Genomic DNA, 23,590 nt, shown 5'->3' with positions numbered 1-23,590 from the left:
CGAGTTTGGCAGGAGAGAAACCTAGGCCCTTACGTGAAACTATTGCGTATGAGGTGATCACTTTTTGTATAAATGCAGGTCTTTCAGGCATACTCACGGAGGTTATGAACGTGTGGAAAGGTAAGTGCCCGTTTGTCAAAAACGTGTTGGACTTCCTCGATTTTAGAAACCTGTGGTTTGGCAAAATATTCCAACCATTTAGGCATGTAGTTGCATAGAATATGGTACTATAATATAATAATAGTTTATACTCTATCTCTGGAACGATACCACCGGATAACTCCACCCGAACCGGTCAATTAATATTCACCATGACTTACAATTATGACCTGCTTATTTCTGGTTGGTTAATGCATGAAATAAGACGTAAGGAGGCTGTCGTAATCAACACGGACCAACCCAGGCCTAGACCTCATCTTCTGCTATTTGACCAGGTATGACTGATAGGCTTTGCTCTAAATAGGCTTTTTCTGAGGTCATGAACATTCACCATTAAGTTGGGCGTAGTGCTTTTCTTTGTCTCGGTATTATAGTCCCGGGGATAGAGTACATACTCTAAAACCGCGAATACAAAGAATGAGGCTCCGCCCCCAATTATTACAATGGAGGAGAGATTCGAAAACCTCAATTTCAATTCTAAAGAAACGACACAATGGGTCTCTTTTATCAGAAGAAATGGGCCGACTATACCAGTGATATTGATTTCGTTTCACCATCAATGTCAGCCGAGATCAGAGCGTTATTTTAAGGCCTATCGAAAGGGTTCAACTACAAGTGGCATTGAAATGGGATGATAAGTTCAATAATGATATAGAAAATAAATTGAATAAAAAGCAGCATAGCATCAGTATCCGAGATGTGGACTGATAATACTTCCACTTTGAAAAATTTGAAAAATGTAAGCAATGTGGAGTTTGATTCATTTTTTGGGACCAACAGGGACGAGCACACATGGTACATAGGAATGAATTTGACATTCATAAATTTTCAATATCAGCGCACCTGATGCTATGAATTTAACGCGAAAAGAAAGAGTGAAACACAACATGTTCAGATTGGAAACATTTTCCATTGAAGCCAAAGTGGTCGCCATCTTTGGTTGTTGTCACTCATGGCCAGAAAACGGTAGGTATATTTGGGTCGAAAAAACAATATTGATCACTTTCGATTACCTGCATTTCATGACGTCCTAAATGATTAGCTGATGCAATTGAACGTATTCGACTTTCAAAGAAATCGGACTGGTATAAAAACCATAAAAGAGTGATTTGTTATGATACGATTTCATGGAAGATGTCAACACAGAAAATCATGGCGTAGTAATACAAAGTTTCACTAAAAGTTTATTTCGTTAAATTCACGGGAATTCGAAGTGTAAAAATGCACCAGGCGTGTAGATATCAGTATTTATATTTTTTTAAGTACAAAATGGCTGGTAACCGCTGTTGGTGAAGAAGCGTGGCAGAACTTGACATAGCTATGTTGACGATGTGCTGTGATACAAGGCCGCACAAATTAAGTGAAGATATCAAATGAAAACTAAGAATCCTAACTTTTTTATCATACCTTATCCAAATGAATGACACTGAGACCTTTGTCCGATTCACCCCTTAAGTCTGGATTACTTGTGTGAGCCAAGGCATTTTTGACATCTCCTTTTCAGGAGAATGGTGCTCAGTGATGCACGTTCGGAGGGTTATAATCAAGGTGGCAGTGGATCAGTCGTAGCCCCTACTTCATGGTACAACTGCAATATTTGCAAAAATACTAATGTTTACTTCTGGATTACCATTTTATTGACTCAGCCTAGCTGTAGAATATATCAATTAACTTTTAGACATCTTCACAGCTGGTAATTTTTAATTGGATGAATAATTCAATGGCAAAATGTCTTTCTGATGAATAGCAAATTCACCTAATTTCATATGCTTGTTTTTAGATGGCTCGAAAAGTATTTTGTATTCGTTATTTACAAGTGTACATTCCTAGTCTATATAGTCTATATCAGTGGAAGTAAAATATGCTATCCTATAGTAGGAGTTTTTTTCCTAACCCAAACCCTTTACAGTTTCTCTAACTTTTCCCTGATTTATCAGACACAAGTCCGGTATTTCCCTAAATGGTCGCTCGAATATGTTTAAAACATGTGCAAAATACCACGACTTCCAACAAAAGGGCAATAAAGATCAAAGGCCTTCGTTGAATAGGGTTATAATGAGATGTTGGCAAAACACTCAGAGTGACCCTAGTTTGAATACTAATTAGCTCACTCAATTAGGTAATCTCATTAACCCCATTCAACAAAGACCTTTTACCTGCCCTGCTCTGGCAGGCCTAGTATTTTCACCCTTTCTTTTACAATTTTCAATATTTCAATACATTTTGATTGTCCAAACCAGTTGAGCTTCCGTCTTTATACGGTGGCCAGGAGTGTCTCGTGCGTTCCACATGTTTTCTCCAACTCATGTCGAACTGACACATTGGTTCTTCGTTGTAGGTATGAGCTCCCAAGTAGTTTCCGCAGGCACTTCATCACAACGCTTGGATGCCGCGCTCTGTCTCGGCAATTGTCGTCCAGCTTTCGCAACCGTAGAGGAAGATGGAGACGGCGAGGAACCTGTAGAATTTGACCTTGACCTGAAGACTGATGTTCTTGCTCTAGATCTGTAGAATTGGATAGAGTCTGGCTACAGCTCCTGTTGCTTGGGCGATTCTGACTTTTTTCTCTTGAGTTGATGTACCGGCCCTGTCGAGGATGGACCCTAGGTATTTGAAATGGTCCACATCTTCGAGGAGTTCGCTGCACATTGTTACTGCTGTCCTGGTACCTTGTACTGCACTGTTGGCCATTCCTTTGCTCTTGGGGGGGGGGGGGGGGGGGAGGCTGACTTCTATACCATAGCCGCCACTGTTGTTTTCGACCTGGGTAGAGAGATATTGGTGTTCCCCTCCGTCACCTGCCGACAGGTCGATGTCGTCTGCAAAGCGCAGGTTGCTGAGTGGTCTGCCCCCAATGGAAATTGATAATTCAAAGTTTGTCAGCGCCTCTTGCATGATTTTTTCCAGGAATAAGTTGAAGAGTGCAGGGGAAAAGAGACATCCTTGTCGGACTCCGACCGTCGTTCTGAAGAAGTCTTGAGGTGGTTGTTTCGGAGGACTGGTTGCATTGTCATACAGTTCTTTAATTATTCTGACCAGGGGTTCATCGATGTTGTAATCCCTCACGACCCCCTACATGTCCAAAAACCCTCGTGCCATATGCGGTTGAAAGCCTTCCTGAAATCAATGAAGTTGTGGTGTAGTTCACTCTGGTGGTCCAGGCGTTTTTCAACGAACAATCATATATTGAAGATTTTGGTTGTACTTCTTCCACACCTGAAACTGGCCTGTTCCTCTGATAGCACCTCCTAAACCTTGGGTTTGAGACTGTTGAGGATGATGCGTAACATGACCTTGCTGGGATCGCTGATGAGACTTATAGTGTGATTGTTTTGGCACAAGCGCAGGTTACCATTCTTGGGTAGTGGGATGATGAGAGATTGAGTCCAATCCTTCGGCCATTTCTTTTGTTCCCAAATCTTCTGGCAAAGTGCGGTCATGACCTTCGGCCGGGCCAGCGTGTTTCAGGAGTTCACCGGGGATGTTGTCTGGTCCGGGAGATTTCCCTTTTTTCAAGGTTCGGATGGCTACAAACTTTACAAAGTGTTTATATTGAGGAATGGTTGAAGATTCAATTTCATAATAGCTTTCTCGTTACAAATCCTATGGCAGTGTCACGGGTCGCAAAGCGTGAGGCCGGGGCGTGTCCTCCTCTCCTCCGTAAAATGGTAGGGATACTCGAATGGCTAATCAAGAGGTCGGGAATCAGATACGCCGAGACGAGAGGAAGTCGTTGAATGTAAGTTAATAACAACACAAATAAGAAACGAATTGTTAGGTCATGCTAGTCACTGATGTCCACACAGGAATATTCAGTTTCGCAGATTTTATAACAGATGATATCACAATACTGGTGTGAGCTTACTTCCACGACGAATTAATAAAATGTTTAGCCCTGAAGCTAGAATATAGTCACTGCTCTGAAGCTGACTGATTGTTACGCTCGGGAGCGGAGTTAAGACTATTGCCCTGAGGCTAGATGATGAGCTCTGCTCGGAAGCTGACTATTACGCCCGGGAGCGGAGTTAAGACTATTTCTTCTACTTCGTTGAGAGCTGTTCGTTCTAAAAACGTACCCTTATTTAGGTATCAAAGTCAATAAATATCGAACGAACAGATATTCGAACCCGTAGAGTGTGCGTCATTGCACTTTTCTGTAATTCTAAATAGTTAGGGTTTCCCAAGGTTATCGTGGTCTGGAAGTTCAAGCTCGAGATGTTATCTACCTTGTACCATCAGCTTATACAGGTGTTTACGATGTTTTAGAGAAAGCGTGGGCTATGTTAGCTCCAACAATTGCACTACGAACTATCTGCCTATGGCAAGATGACCAGATTTTGACATTGGCTTTTGGCTAAAATTAGGAATGGTTTGGAGATAGGAGTTATTTGTCTATAACGCTTACATGTTTTACAAGCTTGTCCGATAGTGGGTTCTTAAAGGGTAATTTAATTGTGTACATGAAGTACCTGAGGCTGATGTAGTAGATAACAGTTTTATTTGTTATTTATACAAAGGAATTATATTACATAAGTGGAGTCATAGCATAGGAGCATAGCATAGCATAGCATAAGAGTTAGGTGGGGGACTCAAATGTCAGGCGAGTTTACGGCTAAAAACGAGGTAAAACAGGGTGGAGTGTTGTCTCCGGTTTTATTCAGTATTTAATACTTAGATGAGCTTTTGTTTGCTCTTGAAAAGTCGGGCGTTGGGTGTTATATCGGTTTACCTTTTGTTGGCGCCTTCGCCTATGCCGATGACGTGGTTCTGTTAGCTCCGACTGTATGTGCTTTGAACAAAATGTTACGTGTAGCTTCTACGTTTTCAGTTGATTTTATGATAACTTTCAATGCGTACAAAAGTAAGCTAATTATTTTTGGTGCAACCGTGGGTTTCGACATTGTCATTTGGTTTCAGGGAGTGGCACTTCGACCATCTCCCTAAGAGGTACATTTGGGTGTGATATTTGGGCCGGACATTATGTAGAGAAAGTTTCAGGCGGCGATTAATGACTTGTACAAAAGAACAAACATTCTATTATCTCAATTTCGGTTTGCTACTCACGAAGTAAAATACAGGCTTTTCAAATCTTATTGCATGTCTCTTTACGGGTTCCAGGGGTGGGATATATCATTTCAAGGAATTGAGAATGTATACGTGGCATGGAGGATATGTATTGGAAAACTTCTTAGTTTACCGTCTCGCACTCATAAGTTTTTACTTCCATTAATCAATCATACATGATTCTCCGATTCAGGCTCAAATAGAGAAGCGTTTTGTTAACTTTTTAAAACTCTTGGGAAATCTACAAATGTATATCTCAAACTATGCAAACGTATCATTGAGGGTGGGAGTCGATCGTCTCTTGGGAAAAGTTTTATTTTTTTGTTAGCTAAGTATGGTTGGGATAAGGGCAATTTGCCAAATGTATTTTTTATGACACGGGACATTGGGAGGTCAAATGTAACAGAGGGGCAGAAAAGATTGGCGGGACAGATTAGGGAATTATTATGTGGCCGGGATAAAGGGATGTGTATACTTACGAGGGGGGAAATTGATGACATATTATTAGTACTGTGCGTTTCTTAATTGCTTATACCTTTGAGCGTAGTTTTTGCATGTTTTACATGATGTCGGTTTCTCTTCCTCTTTAATTTCCATTTGTAATATCGCGTTGTAATGCACTAGTATTTGTAATGCACCCCTTGCACTGTATTGTACCTACGAGTACGAAATAAACATATATATATAGAGGATGGGATTGTTTTACAAAATAGGATGACCCCGTAACAGCAGTATTGCAATGTAAGTAGCACTTCCAATGTACGTCAAACTCTTTTAAATCAAATCGTTTCAAAAATAATTTGCATATTGCGTCTAACTTCTAAATTAACATTGAGATTCAATACATTATCGTCCCTTATTATCGCAGCACGGAAATAATCTTTGATCTCATGAATGTTTTCGACCAATTTCAGTTTCCCGATCGCTGATATTAGTTGTGTTCCTCCCTTCATCAGATGCACTGCATAATCTATGGACTACAACGTTTACTTCTATACTGATACAGTATTGGAATGTGCTCTTGTAAACAGAGAATACAAATTATTTAGTTTCAAGCAATTTGTAAGCACGACGTGCAATTTGGTAATTCGATATGAATTGCTTATCAGACAGTCAGGTTTGGCACATCATGAATTATTTATCCAATTATTAGAATTACACACAGCTGTGAGGATCATGAAAATTTAAGATGTCGTTATCAAAGTTAATTGATATATTCTAATTTGTCAGCTGCTAGCATCTAATCTAATATATAGTCTTGGTGGTAATGCATCCGGTACCAGATATCTAATAGCAATTGAACCTGACACTGGCAATCTAAGAACGTAAGTAACCATTTCACGAATTTGAGTGAAAAATCTATTCCTGACCTGGCTCGCTCAAAATTACTTTAAAATTCATTCCGCAATCTTAGATATACCCTTACTCATTCACAGACTACAAAATTATGCATGAAGTGTCATTTCCTGTACAATCATGATGGATACAACTTTAGAATGGTATTTCATCTCACTCTGAGACCAGGCAGTGTATCAAGTCGAGACACAAAATACAGAAAATACACCTCAGACGAAAATGGTACTTTTCGGCAGCAGACTGGGCCATATGAATAAAAATTAACATTGCCTTGGAGGCGAATCCTTCAAGTAGAAGCATTATTAACTACAAGTAAATTACTATGCCTCGTTTAGTATGAATAATGTGGACCTTTCATTGCAAATGCTCAGATAAAAATCTTCAAGCAAATGCTTGAAGGTTAGTCGCGATGTCATATTTCTTATGAATGGTCGGTGCTGGTAATCTATTTCATCTGACTTGTGGCCTTGGTATTGCTAGAAGGGGGTAAAGCATTCTGAATTTCAGGGCTTTTCTCGCCAGACCGAAACCTGAGTTCTCGCAGATTATGAGGAAGTACTTAACATCTGGTCTTTCGTGCTGAAAGACCAGAACAAATAAATTGTAAAAAAAATAAATTGCAAAATGCTATATGACCTTCGCTACACGTGGCCTCATAAAATCGATGCAGTGAATAATGTATCTTCACGACATGGCTTTCATGGCAAATACTATTTTCGTGGCCAAAAGTCATAAAATCGGCCATTCGGAAGAGACAAACCTCTTCCCTCAACTTTCTAGCCACCTCAGGAGCAACCTTGAAAAATCGAAGCATTTCCTATCAAGTAAAAAGCGTATGCTATGCTTTATTCATATGAAGACAAGCACGTCCTCCCTATAGAAGCAAGCTCTATATGCTAAATGCGATTGCTTTGACTTGTAGCAAAGACTTAAATTTCCGAGCATTTGCTCAGTACGGTTTTATTCATACGAGTACCAGCAGATCCTTCAAAATCGGTAGAGAAAGCAAATGCTAGTTTTTATTGATATGGCCCACATGCAAATTGTATTGCAATATGGCGAGATTCGTTTCTCAATTCAGTGGAGTTTAAGTGGTCACCACTTAGACAGTACCTTGGTGGATTTTTTTAATTTCGTATTGATTGGAAATCTCTGTTTCAGCATTCTAAAATGAAGAACGTTATCCTTATCCTCCTAGTTGTTCTGATAGCTTTTCAAATGGCAGATGCGTAAGTAAAACGTTTATGTAATTCATTTGGTGGTAATGCCATAATTATCCCGAGATGGATTCACTACAAAGGGGGACACAGACTACCATCTATCTAAAGTGTTTTAATTGATACCATCCCTTCAGGTAACTTCCATGGCAGTGTGTCTGGTCCACAAACTTTTCTTTGCAAAGTAATTTAATACCGGGGAGGTACTCTGCCAAGTGTTGGCCGCTGAGGGAGACTGCTCTATTCTTGCCAAGCAATTTGTTTATCTTGGCCTGTTGTTGACAGGTGTGTTGGTGTCTAAACTGAGTTGGTCAATGGTAATGACCTCAAAATAGGTCTATTTCTGGTGTTTTGAGTGATACCAGATTGCATTCCTGTGTCTGAAGATGCTGGAGATCTGTGTAGTGGGCATTTGGTCAGTAGCATCCTGTATACTGAATAGAAGAGGAGCTCTGGCAGATACTTGTAACATATCTACGGCGGAAACCTTCAAATTCATAGAGCTGGTACAGGATCGACCAGGGATATGGGATGTCACGTCAAAAGAATACAAGAACAAGCATATCAAATCTCTAAATAAAATCGAAATTGCCCTTCTCTTGCTCTGGACAAGCACTGTCAGCATATCAACAGTAGCTATCTTTGTATTTTCCCTCCAGAATCATCAAGGTCAAGGGGATTTTATTCTTGGGTAGCCCACCGCAGATGCATGGATTCAATTAAAATAGAGAGTTAGATGTTAGTCTGTCTGTGCACTGTTTAGCTACTTGACCAACTTGGCCACATCTGCCTTCAATACTTGGTGACCTAGAACTTTAAACAGTGTGTAGTCTGTGTCCGCCTTAATTCGTTGAAATGGTGTTCATGAAAAAAAACGGGGTTATCTCTGCCTTCTTGTGTGATGAATGATAAAGGCCCAGCGTAAACAGTTGAATTGTACGGCATGTAGCTTTTTCTATTTCATCATTGCTTTTGAGCATGACTCGTCCCGAAGATGGCAGTCTTAAAAATGAATGATCTTCTTTCAGGCTAAGAGAAAATATGTGGTGCCGCCACAGTTATCGATGCGACGGCCAAATGAGGTGTTGTCTACGCAATGGTTGGCAATGCACACGTGTGTCGCAACCATGTCACCGGGAGAGGCACTAGATAGCAGCTCCATTACCTTGGCGATTAGAAACAACATTGTAAAACGGGAGAAGCTAAATACAGATCATTTTCTACTGTAATATTAATTTTGGTTTATATTTCATTACATTATAATGGATAGTGCCATATTTTGAATATCCATGTACCAAATGTTTGCTCTATATCGAAAGTGAAACATAATAAAAGCTAATGTATCGCCAGTAATCCTCTCCATGTGTAATTTATTTATTTGTGCAGATGAGTATTTATCAATCAATAAGCTAAAACATGGCCAATAATTTTGAAAGGTTCGGGCAGCTTTACTTTCAACATAATATTTGGAGATGATGTATCAGTTGTTATATTGGCTTGTTGTCTTGGAAAATGATGATAATGATGACCATGATAATAGTAAGGTAAATTGGTACAATTAATTGCAATGGTGCAATTAAAACCTCTTCGATGTAGCAATCAGCTCAATGATAGTGCACATACATGCACACAAAGGATATGATTGCCCCGGGGCAATAATTGCAGTAGCACTTTGTATCTATGGCAGCTTTCCGTCGTACTTACAAGTTGCCACCTCCACACATGGACCTCAACAGAAATGGACGCCATCTTTGATTTTTCGAAGTCAGATCTTGGCAACCATTATTTCTTTTCCGAATCAAAATTATTTGCCCTTATCCTTTTTGCACGGCAGTTCCTGGACATTCTCGAAAAATGCATGCCGATCCACCGTCGTTGTGCGTATATCCATCCTTCACTGATATTCACCGCTGATAAGTCAGCAGGGAACAATGTGAACAGAACATGCTTATTTGTAATCTTGGCCACATAATTGCTTTCGAAAGGTTGTGTAAAGTGTCTGGACTAAACAATGCAATGCAAAATGCAGCATGCTCCAAAAGCAAACTTTTACCACGAAATGTGTATGTTCGTATAACTCCTATATGCAGGCTTTAACGCGAAGCCAGTGTAGCTCATTGAGCACCGTTCTTCGGTTATACTAACGAAGACACACAATCTTGACAACCATGTTCTGTCCGTTGCCGTCTCCAGGGGTGCCAGTGTCTTTTCGGGAGGACGAACAAGAGAAGTCTAAATTTTCGAACCGCTTCGGACTATCATTAAGCCACGGAGGTGTCTTTCAGTTCTTTTTTGATTCATGAACTTAATACGGACACGTAGTAATAGGCGTTTTCCGACTTCTAACGGTTACTCTAAGTTTTTCCCGATTTAATATTCAGACTAAAGTCCGACATTGTCCAATTTTTCCCTGAAAGGTCAACATTCTAGCAAAAACTTTTGAGAAATACTAGGGCTTCCCAAAATAGGGAATGGGGTTATGATTAGGTGGCATAGTTAAGTGAGCTAATCTATTTATTAGTACCAGAACTGGTAAAAGTAACTTTATGTCTACCACCGCCTTAACCGCTGGATGGAATCTCCTAATTTTTCGTATGTGCATGTAGATTTTATCCGTAAAGCCATTCAGATACGTCTCCAATCCATATTTTCAGCGCAAAAACTGTTTTTCGTGTGTTTTTTACGAATGAAATTAATACTGAGAGACAGAGTTTTTTCGTATGAATAACTGGCCAGGCGAACATGCAAAACATGCAAAATCAGATGTGCTCTCGACCTTACTGTTATTGGCAGGGAGTTGATTCCACATGGTTGGAGCAGCACATTGAAGAGCTCTGCCACCATAGGACAATACCCTTCCCCTTTGCTCAACCAACAACAGACCATCAGATGACCGGAGGCTGCGAGTTGGTTGGTAAACATGAAGAAGTTCCTGGAGATATGCGGGTGCAGTACCACGAATACATGCAAGATCACGCCAGTAGTTCTAAGAACTCTGGTGGTCTAATGGTATAGCCACTGGCCTAACACGCCAGCGACCCTAGTTCGAAACCCGCAGAGTCATTTTTTCCTTACTTTTTCCGAGATTCTTATTGTTTTTGTGATTATTATCATTATCTAGTGAATATATGTATATACATGTATAAGTGAATAGCATTTTCTGTAATAAGCAAAACTTGCAAACTATGGCTGTTCTGATTGTTTTGATACTTTATACGCACTTTTACATTAAATTTGAGAATGGACCGGAATTCGACCTCGTCTAAAGTGCATAAGTGCCCATAAAACCAGATAAATGTTACTTTCGAGGCAAAGAAAACGACAAAGTCAGGCCGACATGACACGTGCGCGCTGCCTATTGTTAGTTTAACAAACTAATGTAATATAAATGCCGAGCCTCGACTAGCACCAATATGTACGCCTGCAACTCCGAAACGGACAACTTAGCTAGGCCTACATATGCAATATAACGGCAACTACATAGTCCCACCATGTTCACAGATTCTATTCAAACCCCATCGGAATGTCACATCATACTAGAAAATGCCAAGATTGTCAAAGCAGTCATTACAGTTTGTTGCGGGGATTTGATCGGACATATGCCTACACCTAAACAATCGCCAACACACGAACAGATCCTCAAAATCAATGATATACTCATAAGTAATTTGCAGGGCTCCTCCACAACGTATTTGTGTGCAGATAGGCCAGTTCCTGATGACGAAACGCAAAAGGACGACTATCCCATTGGAATTCTTACATGTAATTTAATGACTCCGACGGCATGCCAGCCATTCGTCCCATCTTAAAATAGGGTGCAATTGTTATGCTTCACCGAACCTTGACATCCCAAAAGGACTCGGTTAAACTTTCAGGGGGAACATGTTTCAATTAAAGGTATCTTATCAGTATATATTTTTAAATAACCAGTATATATTGTTCTTTTCAAGGCGCAAATAATGGCCAAATTATGATCAATATGAAATTCAAATGTTTCTCTCTGTTGGTTATATATTCCTTCCACCAATTACCGAACACTCTGTGGCAATGCCGCAAATTCCGTGCGGAGCACGTTTTATTGCTAGTTGATAATTGAATTTCACACCCACACCTCATTAAAAGTGTTTTTGGGCCGCTGCGGTGCAAAATCTTTATATGCAATATGGTTGCGTCACCAACAACCGCCTGGGTACGGGTAGAGCTAACATACGAAAGAGCTGACATACTGACGAAATAAGAAAAATCAGGAAAGGACTGCTGCAAATAAATTAGCTGAGTCCCTAGGTAATAACAAGAATGACGACTTCTGGAAAGAAATAAAAAAGGTGAAAGGAAAAGGCACTGTACTCCCTTCTAGTATGGATAATGTGAAGGGTACGGACGCAACTTGTGAACTTTTTGGTGAGAAGTTTAAACGTTTGTATAATTCTGTATCGTATGATATAAATGAGATGAATGATGTGAAGATAGATATTGATACGAGTATTACCAGACATTGTATTGACAATAATCATGATCATGTATTGAGTGTGCACGAAGTTATGAAGGGAGTACAGTGTCTGAAGCGAGGTAAAAAAGACAGTAACCCCAAAATTATGTCGGATCACTTTATAAATGGGGATCATTTATTACATGTTTACGTGTCTTTTTTAGTGAGCTCCATGATGAGTCACGGATATTGCCCGATGGGGTTTGTTCGAACTAAAGTAGTTCCAATTCCAAAAAACAGTAGAAAGTCTTTGAATACGTCCGATAATTATAGAGGTATTTCGCTAAGTAGCGTTATTGGCAAAATAATGGATAATATATTCCTAAAAAAGTACGAGAATGAGCTAAGTACATCTGATGCCCAGTTTGGGTTCAAGGCAGGTCTCTCCACAGCTACGTGTAGCACGGCTATAAATGAAGTAATTAATTATTATAACGGTTGCAACACCGCAGTGTATTGCGTAATGCTTGATGCAAGCAAAGCATTTGATTGTGTTCATTTTGTGAAGCTATTTCGAATTTTGATCAAAAAAGGGCTATGTCCATTAGCGGCTAGGCTATTAGCCAACATCTACACACAACAACGTGTACAGGTTCAGTGGGGGAAGCATATGTCTGGTGAATTTACTGTATCCAATGGAGTTAAGCAGGGTGGGGTGCTCTCCCCCGTTCTTTTTGGAATTTATCTGGATGAGCTTATTACGAGTATAAAAACTGACGGTTTCGGCTGCCATGTTGGCAACATTTTTTGCGGTATATTTGCATATGCCGATGATGTTATTCTCTTAGCACCATCGTTCTATGGGTTAAATAAGATGCTAAACACGGCTCGTCAATTTTCTATTGCATTCAGAATATCATTCAACGCATCTAAAAGTAGATATTTAGTCTTCGGGTCACATGACCCGCCAGGGGAGATTGTATTTGAGGGTACAAGGGTTCAAATTTCTAATGAAGAAATTCATTTGGGCATTCTTCTTGGTCCTGATGTTCGTCGGAGTAGGGTTCAGGTTTTAGTTAATGATCTGTACAAACGGACCAACATGCTTATGGCTCAGTTTAGGTACGCCAACTTTGAAATCAGATATAAGTTATTCAAAAGTTTTTGTATGCCGCTGTATGGTTACCAGTTGCTAGATTGTTCAAAACCATACGTGGAAGAATTGTATATTGCATGGCGTAAATGTATTCGTCAGATTTTGTGTTTGCCATATCGCACTCATAATGACCTGTTACCAGCCATTATAAAGGACTGTAGCGTTCAAACTCAATTGGAGAAAAGGTTCGTAAAATTCATCAAAGGACTGCGGAAATCAGGAAATACACTCGTAAAGGTTACAGTTGGATTATTATTTGCCGGGAGCGTCTCATCAGTGGGGAAAAGTCTAACTATGGTATTACAAAAGTACAACTGGAATAGGGATCAGCTGCCTGATGAATGTATAATGCTAAGGGACATCAATAGGGAATTTTGGGGATTGGGGCATAATAGGGTTGCCATCCAAGTTAGGGAATTGCTTGAAATGCGGGAGGCAGGGAATCATATTCTCACAAAAGAGGAAATAGACACGATAATTAACTTTTTGTGTACAGGTTGATTTGATGGAGTATTGTTTTTGGTGTTAGTTTTATTGTGATAGTTCAAGATACTAATGTAACTTATTCAGGATCATCTCCAAGAATGAGAGGTTTTCGGGTTCGACTCTCAGTCTTACCTTTTACTTTGTTTGCCTTATCGTAAACTTGTATTTGCACCCAACTCTGTATTGTCTTATTGCACCTTATTTTTTGTTATCTGTACAACGGAAAGTAGTACGAATAAACATATATATATGTATATATGTATATATATATTATACACCTTTGGCAGAACGGAGGTTATGAACGTGTGGAAAGGTAAGTGCCCGTTTGTCAAAAACGTGTTTGACTTCCTCGATTTTAGAAACCTGTGGTTTGGCAAAATATTCCAACCATTTAGGCATGTAGTTGCCTAGAATATGGTACTATAATATAATAATAGTTTATACTCTATCTCTGGAACTATACCATCGGATAACTCCACCCCGAACCGGTCAATTAATATTCACCATGACTTACAATTATGACCTGCTTATTTCTGGTTGGTTTATGCATGAAATAAGACTTAAGGAGGCTGTCGTAATCAACACGGACCAACCCAGGCCTAGACCTCATCTTCTGCTATTTGACCAGGTATGACTGATAGGCCTTGCTCTAAATAGGCTTTTGCTGGGGTCATGAACATTCACCATTAAGTTGGGCGTAGTGCTTTTCTTTGTCTCGGTGTTATAGTTCCAGGGATAGAGTACATACTCTAAAACCGCGAATACAAAGAATGAGGCTCCGCCCCCAATCATTACAATGGAGGAGAGATTCGAAAACCTCAATTTCAATTCTAAAGAAACGACACAATGGGTCTCTTTTATCAGAAGAAATGGGCCGACTATACCAGTGATATTGATTTCGTTTCACCATCAATGTCAGCCGAGATCAGAGCGTTATTTTAACACATGCGACACCATTGGCCCATGCCATTGATAAAGGAATGATACCTGACTTATTGGCCCATCCCCATTCAAAGCCATTGTATTGATTTGGGGCGGAGCCTCATTCCTTGTATTCGACGTTTTGGAGTATATAGAATTTGGCCTTGGGTTAATAGTTTTTGAGAACTTGTAAGGTATTTGTCAATGAACACCAAGGGTCGGGGGTTATAGGACCGAACATCCCACGAAAACGAGGGATGTTCAGTCGTCTGCTAGCGGAAACAAAATAATTTGCAGTTTTATACCATTCGAACAGCAAAGAGCTCCAGGAATGTGCCCGCACATCCCGGAGTGTGACAAAATATCCCAAAATGGGGGACCAAATATCCAAGCAGTGGCGGACGAAAATCATTTTGATAAGGTTTTTTGGTTGCATTAGTCCTCCATACTCGTCTTAGAGAACGTTATTCGCAAAAATAGCACCATCAAGCAAAGCATGTCTTATTGAGCTATATGATAATGCCAATTAAGTTACGTATATCCCCAAAATCGGGATTTTCAATAGCATTGTCGGCCTCAAACATTTTTATCGATTGTATCAAGTGTGACGAAAAGCGAACCTAATTTTTTTCTATTGGTCAAATGAGTACTTAGACGCAATTATCCGAATTGTCCAGTTTAGCTCACTCAATAGCACTGCTGGCATGGCATGTATTTTGCCAAATACATCGTGGGTTCGACTCCATTTATTTTCCTTTTTTCAATTCATTTTTTTCACATTATTATAATTTCACTGACTTTAACTTTAAATTGTTCTATTCTTTGCTATGATCTTTTTTATAAAAGTGCACTGGATTATTTTGAAGTCGAATTATACCCTCTGAATCGAAAATAGAGATAAATGTAAGTTTCCTTACTATTTTTTTTTGGTGAGAAAACCATGTAGAACGACTTACACGAACTACGCGGAAACGTCCTGCCGAACCACATGGACGTTTCTGGTACCAAACGCCCTGCCAAGTCCTTAAATATCCACTAACGCGGGCTATTACGTCCGCGCGCTTTTGTGTACACGCAAAACCTACTGTCAAATGTCTCAATTTGCCCAAACCCTCCGCTGGCACCTGTGTTTCGGCCTATTTTTTAGCTTTCCCATTTACCTTTACCGCCAGTTCGGTATGAATTCCTTAGAGGAAATGGCCAACAACACATGTTGACCATTTGATAGAATCACTCGGAACTGACCATGAGTTGTGAAATTATATTTAGCTGAAAAAACTTTTACAAGTTATGCGTTTATCTATAAATCTATTTTGAGTTGAGTGAGAAACCAAAAAGAAACAAGATAGGCAAAGATAATACCAGTAAATAACATAATATGTGTCCACATCGCGGCTTATCAGCGCTAGATAACTTTTCAGCATCAACGATGTCTTTCCTGATGTGTTTTGTTTATAATCCTGATTACCTTGACTGCTTGGGAAAGCTGTGGTGTTGTCTTTATACTAAATCTATCTTTGCTCTTGGAGTGAGATATCTTGCTTCCTGCTGTGCTGGCTTTGCCGTGATGATATCATCTATCTAAATATATAGACCACATGCAGACAACTGGTAGAGCGAGCCCACGTCTATTTCATCACAGTGCAGGATCTAAGGAAGGTAACAAGTTTCAGCTCTCTTGCGCAGATTTGCGGATAGAAATGATTTCCTGTTTGAGACACCATCACCGCGTAAATTAGCATACACGTATTTCGGACATAGAAAACGTACATCACACTCCATATGCACTTGAATCATTACTTTAAATATAATTCAGTTATATTCAGCGGATTTTGGTAAACCTTCAATTACTAATTCGATCCCGTATCATTTTTGTTGACAAGTGGATGTTCGGCACGCGATGGTTAAGCCCGCAGCACACTAGCCGCCAACTTTGGCGACAAGAAGCGTTCAGCTGACGCCTCTCGACGCCGAAGTTGGCGGCCAGTGGATCCCAGTCAGAGCACACCTGCCCAGAATCGGCGTCCAGTAGCGTCTTTTCCGCCACTTTAGGCTGCCATTTTGAAATCATGTGACATCAAGACGCATACTGATTTGCCATAGCCTCGCCGCCAGCGCCAATTCAGGCGGCAATCCCTAGCACACCTGGCTTCTTCTTGCGTTCAAACGCGGCGACACGCGACAAAAATCAAACATGTTAGATATTTGGCGTTTAGTTGCCGCAAGTGGGGGCAAGTCGCGTTCGCCGACGCCGTTCGTAGCAGACTAATGATTTTTCAGGCGTTCAGGACTCTTGCGGCAAAAAACGCTTGTGAACGCCGAAGTTGGCGGCTAGTGTGCTACGGGCTTTACAATGGTGAGAGTTTCATCGTTAGGGCCAGCCCTATAATAGACGTAGGAGTTATGGCCCTGATTTCGATTATGGAGTACAATGTTATTGTCAATGAGTATAATGATATCGATTCCTTACAGACTTAGTGTAATTATGTTGCTACCAATAACAGCGGCCAGGGTACACCCATCTTTTACGATGGCATATTTTAATGAAATAACAAAACTTGTTCCCGATTTTAGCTTGCCACGTTCTTTGCTCGAAGTCGGTTTAATCGTGAGTCGAGAGGTTATTCCTAAGGTTTTATTACTAAAAACAGTCCGGGGAAGAATGTTTTACCTTTAATAACATTCGCGGTCTCAGCTCTTCCGCACTCAGCCCCTTGAAGTCTAAATAATCATTTTTGGAAACTGGTTGTAGATGCTCATATAGTGACTGTCGACCGTCATCAGCCACATCATCATTAGAGCTGCATGGTGTAGATTCTTTTGCTAAACAAGCAGGGGTTGTACCGCTCTCAGCCGTGCTTTGACCAGACTGTCCCTGTCTCACGATTCTAACGTCGTCGTAACTATCTTCAGGCTCCTGTGCAGTCTGATTCATTTCCCCCTCGCATGAGACATAATGGTGGAACCCACGCATGCCTTCATGCGAGGAAGCGTCATCTCTGTCCGTCTGATAAGCCTGGCGTGCAGTGAAGCTCTGTTGACCTAAGGTATCCTGCTGCCTTGTTGCTTGACTGATTCCGCTCTCGGCCATGCTGTGTTGAGGCTGGCTTTGTGTGACGACGGTTCTTACGTCATTGTATGTACCTTCTTGCTCCTGGTCTCTCTGCCATTCCGTTGATTCAATATGTCCTAAGTTTTGCATGTTTTCGTAAGAGGAGGTTTTTACCTGATCCGGTTGGTCCGCCTGGTGAACCTGAACTTGGATCAGTGCCGAGACATCCTGCAGCAACGTCGCCTGACTTGTCCGGCAAGCAGGAACGGGGCTATGATCTGAGTCTGATGCATCACTCTGCCACATATTATCTATGTAGTCATACGAATCTATGTCCATGGCATTGTCAGAGCACGCAGGTTCATCTGGATCCTTCTCAAAACGAACTGTAACGGGGAGTCTTTTAACCCTTGGTTGTGCGGGATGTTTATCGGCTGTGTGTTTTGAGTGAGTGGACGCGTCATTACCGAAATCAGGGTCAGTGTTGGCGTAAGTATGAGCAGGTCGTTTTGAGTGAGGGGATGCGTCATTAACGAAATTAGGGTCAGTGTTGGCGTAAGTATGAGCAGGTCGTTTTGAGTGAGGGGATGCGTCATTAACGAAATCAGGGTCAGTGTTGGCGTAAGTATGAGCAGGTCGTTTCCTGATTGATGTCAATGGATTTCTCGCAGCATCGTCATTGCAGCTGTCATTTGCAGGTTGATTAGTTTTTTTAGATCGTTTCAAGTCCAGTCGCTGTTTCCTGTGGAAAGCAAAACAAACAACTTTGTAATTAAACGGCATTACTATTTCATACAGTAGAACCACTCTATTCTCTATTAATGACACCCTCGGGACTGACAGGTGATGTCCTTTCTAGAGAGGTGTTCTGATCATTAGAGAGATCGAATTGAATTGAAAACACCCAAATCGGGAGCAAAATTAGTGTCCTTAATAGAGAGTGTGTCCTCAATAGACAGGTGTATGCAAAAGGAAGGTTCTACTGTTCTTCATTATGTTGATAGTTTCCATTTTGAGTCATTACAACCGATATTATACCTTACAAAATGTAAACGTATAATTGTATAAAATCAATTATGAGACGATATGTATACCATAGGCCTACTACGTACTGGTTACCAATTAACACTATTTCCACCTATATTACAGGCCATCGTATCGATGTGAATCCCCGAATATATGGTACGTAAAATCTTATCATAATATGATATTTTGCGTGAAACCAAGAACGATAGAAACGTTGAACAAGCGTCTAACCCTTTTTTACATCCCGGCTACATTAAGCAGGTCAACGGAGGAAACACAGCCACTTAAATTAAAACGTTGCCATCTGTAGTCTGTTTTATCGCCGCTAAATGGCCCTGTGATAGCCTAGTGCAAATTCAACATGGCAGCCCCATTGGAAGCACATGGAGAGGAGACAACACCATAGGAATATTCATAGGCCTCGACCCTCCAACCTATCAATTAGACGAGTGCATGTTTTCAACTCTCAAGTACATATTTGGAGAGGTATTGAAAAAATACTGTAGTTTCATGAAAATAACACCACTTCGGGATATTCAAGGCCCGGCCTCTTCTCTCGAGTCTATTCACCAGAGGGAACCAATGAGTGACTTCGCAGCTCTATTGATTCGAAGTGTTGTGGGCCTATTGGTCGATGAGTGCGCATGTGGAATGATGTAAATGGTAAGGCCACTCGCGGACCGTTTTTACAGGTTGTCTCATAAAACTGAAGCACCTTTTAGATTGATGCAAACCCCCCAAAACAAAGAGGCCTTATTGAAACTCTGAAGGAAAATCTACGAATGCTTGCATTAGTAAAGCAAAGTGAGATTCAGGCAATGAGAGTAGTCACGAAATTCCGAAGAAAAACGAGGAGTTCATCCTCTGTTTTTCTACAACCCTCTTTTTTATTTAGACTCCCTAGGCCTACGTGGGAGAAAGCAGAATCGAAGTTTCTAGGATTTGTGGTTTTCTTGTGTAATTCTAGGGCCTCTTAGGCCTATAAATGAAGCCCCACTGAGGGTACCCACATTGCAGACAACCTGTGCGACAATGGATGCTGTAGAGCTGCTGAGAAAACGACGCCGGCGCTACACCGTGACAGAAAAACTTGCCTACCTGAGAGACCAGAAGGAGGCACTGGTGCGCAGTATGAGAGAGTTCGCCGCCCACTATAGCATCCCCTGGGAGACGTTCAGAAGGTGGAATCTCGAGGACCTCGAGCAGAAGCAAGAACAAGGGCATGGCTGGGAGAAGACGGTGATGGAGCCCCGTGATCCGTTATGGCCACAGGTTGAGGACCAGCTTTACCAATGGCTGCAGCAGATGAGAAAGCGTCGCCTCGCAGTCTCCGTTCTCGACATTCAAGATAAGGCGTTGGTAGTGTGACAAAGCTGGTGGAATGCGTTAGCCCAAGATGTCAGAGAAGGGATTCAGCATTGTCGCCCTCAGCTATGGGATTTCAACGCATCCATAGGCTGGGTGGAGGGCTTGATGAAGAGACGCCACGTGTCCCTACGGAAGGTGACCAATAATACAACGACCGTCCCCGCTGATGCTGCTGCAAGGATCCAGACCTTCCGAGATGCGGTTACTGGGAGCATCGATCGTCTTGATATACAGATGCGGTTCTTCTTTAACATGGACCAAACCTTTGTCCTGTTTGATATGAGAACCATGTACACGGCCAACACCACGGGGGAGAAGGCCATAGACGTCCGATCATCCAGGTCCAATACCAAGCTGGGAGACACCGTCACCCTCTGCATCGCAGCCTCTGGAGCAAAGTTGCCGGTGCACATCACCTTCCCCAGAAGAGGTTTCGTCCGGGTGTTTGCAGCCCTCCAATACAACCCACCAGCAGATGTAAAGATTACCCAGTCGGAAACTGGTTGGATGAGGGAGGAAACGGCGCACCACTGGTTAGATGAAGTCCTATCACCCCACGTCACCGACAACGAGGCCGACCAGTTCCTGATAATCGTCGATCATTATCGGGTCCACCGGACAGAGAACTTCCGGACGAGAGTCCGCGACATGAGAGGCAGCCTGGATTACGTACCTGCTGGTTGCACATCACTCGTACAACCGTTAGACGTTGCAGTCATGAAGTCATTCAAATGTCACAGTCAGTTGGCCGCGCCCCCGTTCGCAGCGCCAAAAGAGCGTTTCTCTCTGCGTTGCGCTGCTACTGTCACCTATCGGTAAAAATTTGATACTAATTCGCGCCATATTTGTGGCAGAGACTAAAACCTCTGTAGCATGCACGACTGTTCGGGGAGAGCGATTGATCAAAGATGGCGAAATTGTTAGTTATTGAAAGAAAAAATTGGTGTTTATTTCATCAAATTCCAAGCAAAATCAACCGAGTTTGATCAATTTTTCGAAATATGATATTTTCGCAATCTTCGCTGAACATACCTCACTCAAAGATATTTTTCAGCTTTGCGGCGATATTTGGTAAATTGATTTTTTGCGAAGTGGTTGACCAATCCTAAATGAATTCATATCTTTTAAAACATTTGAGCACCCGGTTTCCTAAATATTTCTTTTTTGGCACTTAATTTGGTGATTTTTCGAAGAAATCTCATTAATATTTATGACGTTTTGGATCACGTGATGTTAATCAAGCCGTTTTTCGCGGCAATTGCGTGCACGACGCGATAGTGTAAAAATATTTTAATGCACAGCGTGTCTCAAAAAAATTGTGGTTAAAAGTGAGAATGGCATGATGGTAGCCTGTTTGAGTTCTGTTGATGAATATGCTTGGTCTGACTATAATTTCTACAACTTGTGGCCAAATGACCAGATGATTTTGAGCCTTTTGATAAAGCTACTGGTAGAATAGTCGTCAGAAATGTCAGAGCGACAGTGACTGAGTGAGTGTTATGTTATTGTTATGTTATGAGACTGGAGGTATGTCATGTGTTCCACCATATCGTCATTGATATTGACCAGGAATACTATCGATTTGTGTGGATGTGCTCAAACAGTAAAGCATGAGCCATGATGCTTCAATTCCGAAAAGATCCAGGTGACTGAGATGTCTACTACTACTGTTGGGCAATCCGGCTGATTCTTCAGAAATTTCTCTGTATATCCTCTGTGAAAATAAACTTTCTCATAATGATATATCTTTTGTTTGTTTGGTAATTTTAGTTGCCTATGTTTAGGCACTTTTTTTGCCAGATTTGCCTGTAAAAGGCTGCCATAGTTCAGGAAAAGAAATCATATACACATTACAATGTGGATCATCACGGTCCAAAACACCAGGGCCTACTAGGTGACATGGCTCAATAATAGGCATTGTCTGGTAATTTTGGACGACCTTTGGATGGATAGTTTATTTTCCCTGACCCTGGCCTGGGTCTGAACGGGCTTCCAAGCCATCAATGAGGCTTATAAAGCCGGGAATAGCCTCATCAGTACCCCCACAAGAGTTATTTTGTGCCAGACATCGCGCACAGAACTTGCCATCATCTCATTTTTAGAGTTGCTGTATCAGTAAAAGATAATACCAAAAAGCTGATAAAGTATGTAATTTGAGCAGCATGACCAATGCCAGTGTTGAAGGTGTAAACTTAACCTATTACAGGACATCTTCCTGCAAGATTGTGATTGGTTTAACTTGAAGTTTGTCATCAATTTGACTGTTGTAATTGTACATCCAGGCTGTTGTCATTCAGGAAAAATCTGCTTTATCTTTCAGCTAATACTTTCACTTCTCCAGTCAATCGGGTTTGATGAACATGTCAAGCTGTTGAATGGTGTAAACAATCATTAGCAAATAACGTCACGAATGAAAATAAGTTTGATTCCTTCCACTTGAAAAGTTCAACAGCACCACTTGCAAGAATTTGAATTTGGCATTGTGTTTTACACCCTTCAACAATTGACTGTCTGTTGTTATTGGTGTTCTTGTTTCAATGTTAGCGTTTCACTGTTAAAGAGTTTCAAGATGCAGAAGAGAGGATTAGTTATCTTTAATGTTAAGTTTCTTCTTTGCATCATTTTGTCATTAAATTTGGGCAATGGTGGTCTCATGAAAGGAGGGATGGGACGGCAGGATGGGCTATTGGACAAGTTTTCATAATCAGTATTCTAGAACACGTTTTGTAGCGATGGTGGCGATCCTAGTGTTCGGGCCTCTTCGGCTCAACTTCGGGTGTGGTCGGAACCTAAATCCGGCTGCAACATTTTCTGACAAAAATCAGAGGCAACTTAAACGTATTTTCTAGCCGTGCGGCAGAAATAATCATTTTTACTATCTTGTTATTCAGTCAAAGATACATATAACAATAAATATCAGTCATTACTTCTGAGCACGCGCGATGTTTTTGATGAGTTAGGTGCATTTATTCAACAAAATTACGTGAAAAAATTGCAAATTTTCGGGCGACGACCGCTGTTCAAAGTCACGTAAACAGCAAACCTCAGGACTTTTTACACTTTTTTCTTAATGAAACTACTAATTAATGTTTCATCTAGAATAATATGTTCCGTTTACATGTCATTCAGAAAGATTTTGGCAAGTTTAGGATCGATTTCCGACTTCATATTTTTCACGCCTAAATGTACGCGATAATGAGCTCGTAATGATATGCAGTGACGTCATAGCGCAGAGAGAATTACGCGGAAATGGGGCCGCGGCCAACTGACTGGTCACGACAATGGAAATCGTGGAAGAAGGACCACACGGACGAACGAGGAGACTGCCCTCACATCGGCCTGAGAGACGTGACCAA

The 23,590-nt window shown here is 41.1% G+C and overlaps 1 protein-coding gene and 1 long non-coding RNA gene across 3 annotated transcripts in view; one reads left to right on the top strand and one right to left on the bottom strand.

Annotated features, from left to right (window-relative positions):
• Nucleotides 1–6,468: 6,468 nt before the first annotated feature.
• Nucleotides 6,469–9,149, top strand: LOC135502461 (uncharacterized). The gene is made up of 3 exons (XR_010449777.1): nt 6,469–6,548; nt 7,741–7,808; nt 8,825–9,149. It is a non-coding gene; the product is annotated as an uncharacterized LOC135502461 (long non-coding RNA).
• A 6,880-nt stretch (nt 9,150–16,029) lies between these two features.
• Nucleotides 16,030–23,590, bottom strand: part of LOC135502304 (uncharacterized) — a 35,292-nt gene continuing 27,731 nt past the window's right edge. For both annotated transcript variants that reach the window (XM_064795023.1, XM_064795021.1), the window contains one exon: nt 16,030–18,582. In XM_064795023.1, the coding sequence (XP_064651093.1) occupies nt 17,430–18,582 (1,153 nt within the window). In that variant the 3' untranslated portion in view covers nt 16,030–17,429. The remainder of the gene's footprint in view (nt 18,583–23,590) is intronic.

This window comes from Lineus longissimus, chromosome 18 (assembly GCF_910592395.1).
Source record: "Lineus longissimus chromosome 18, tnLinLong1.2, whole genome shotgun sequence".
NCBI lineage: Eukaryota > Metazoa > Nemertea > Pilidiophora > Heteronemertea > Lineidae > Lineus > Lineus longissimus.
This window is presented reverse-complemented; position numbering and strand designations above follow the sequence as displayed.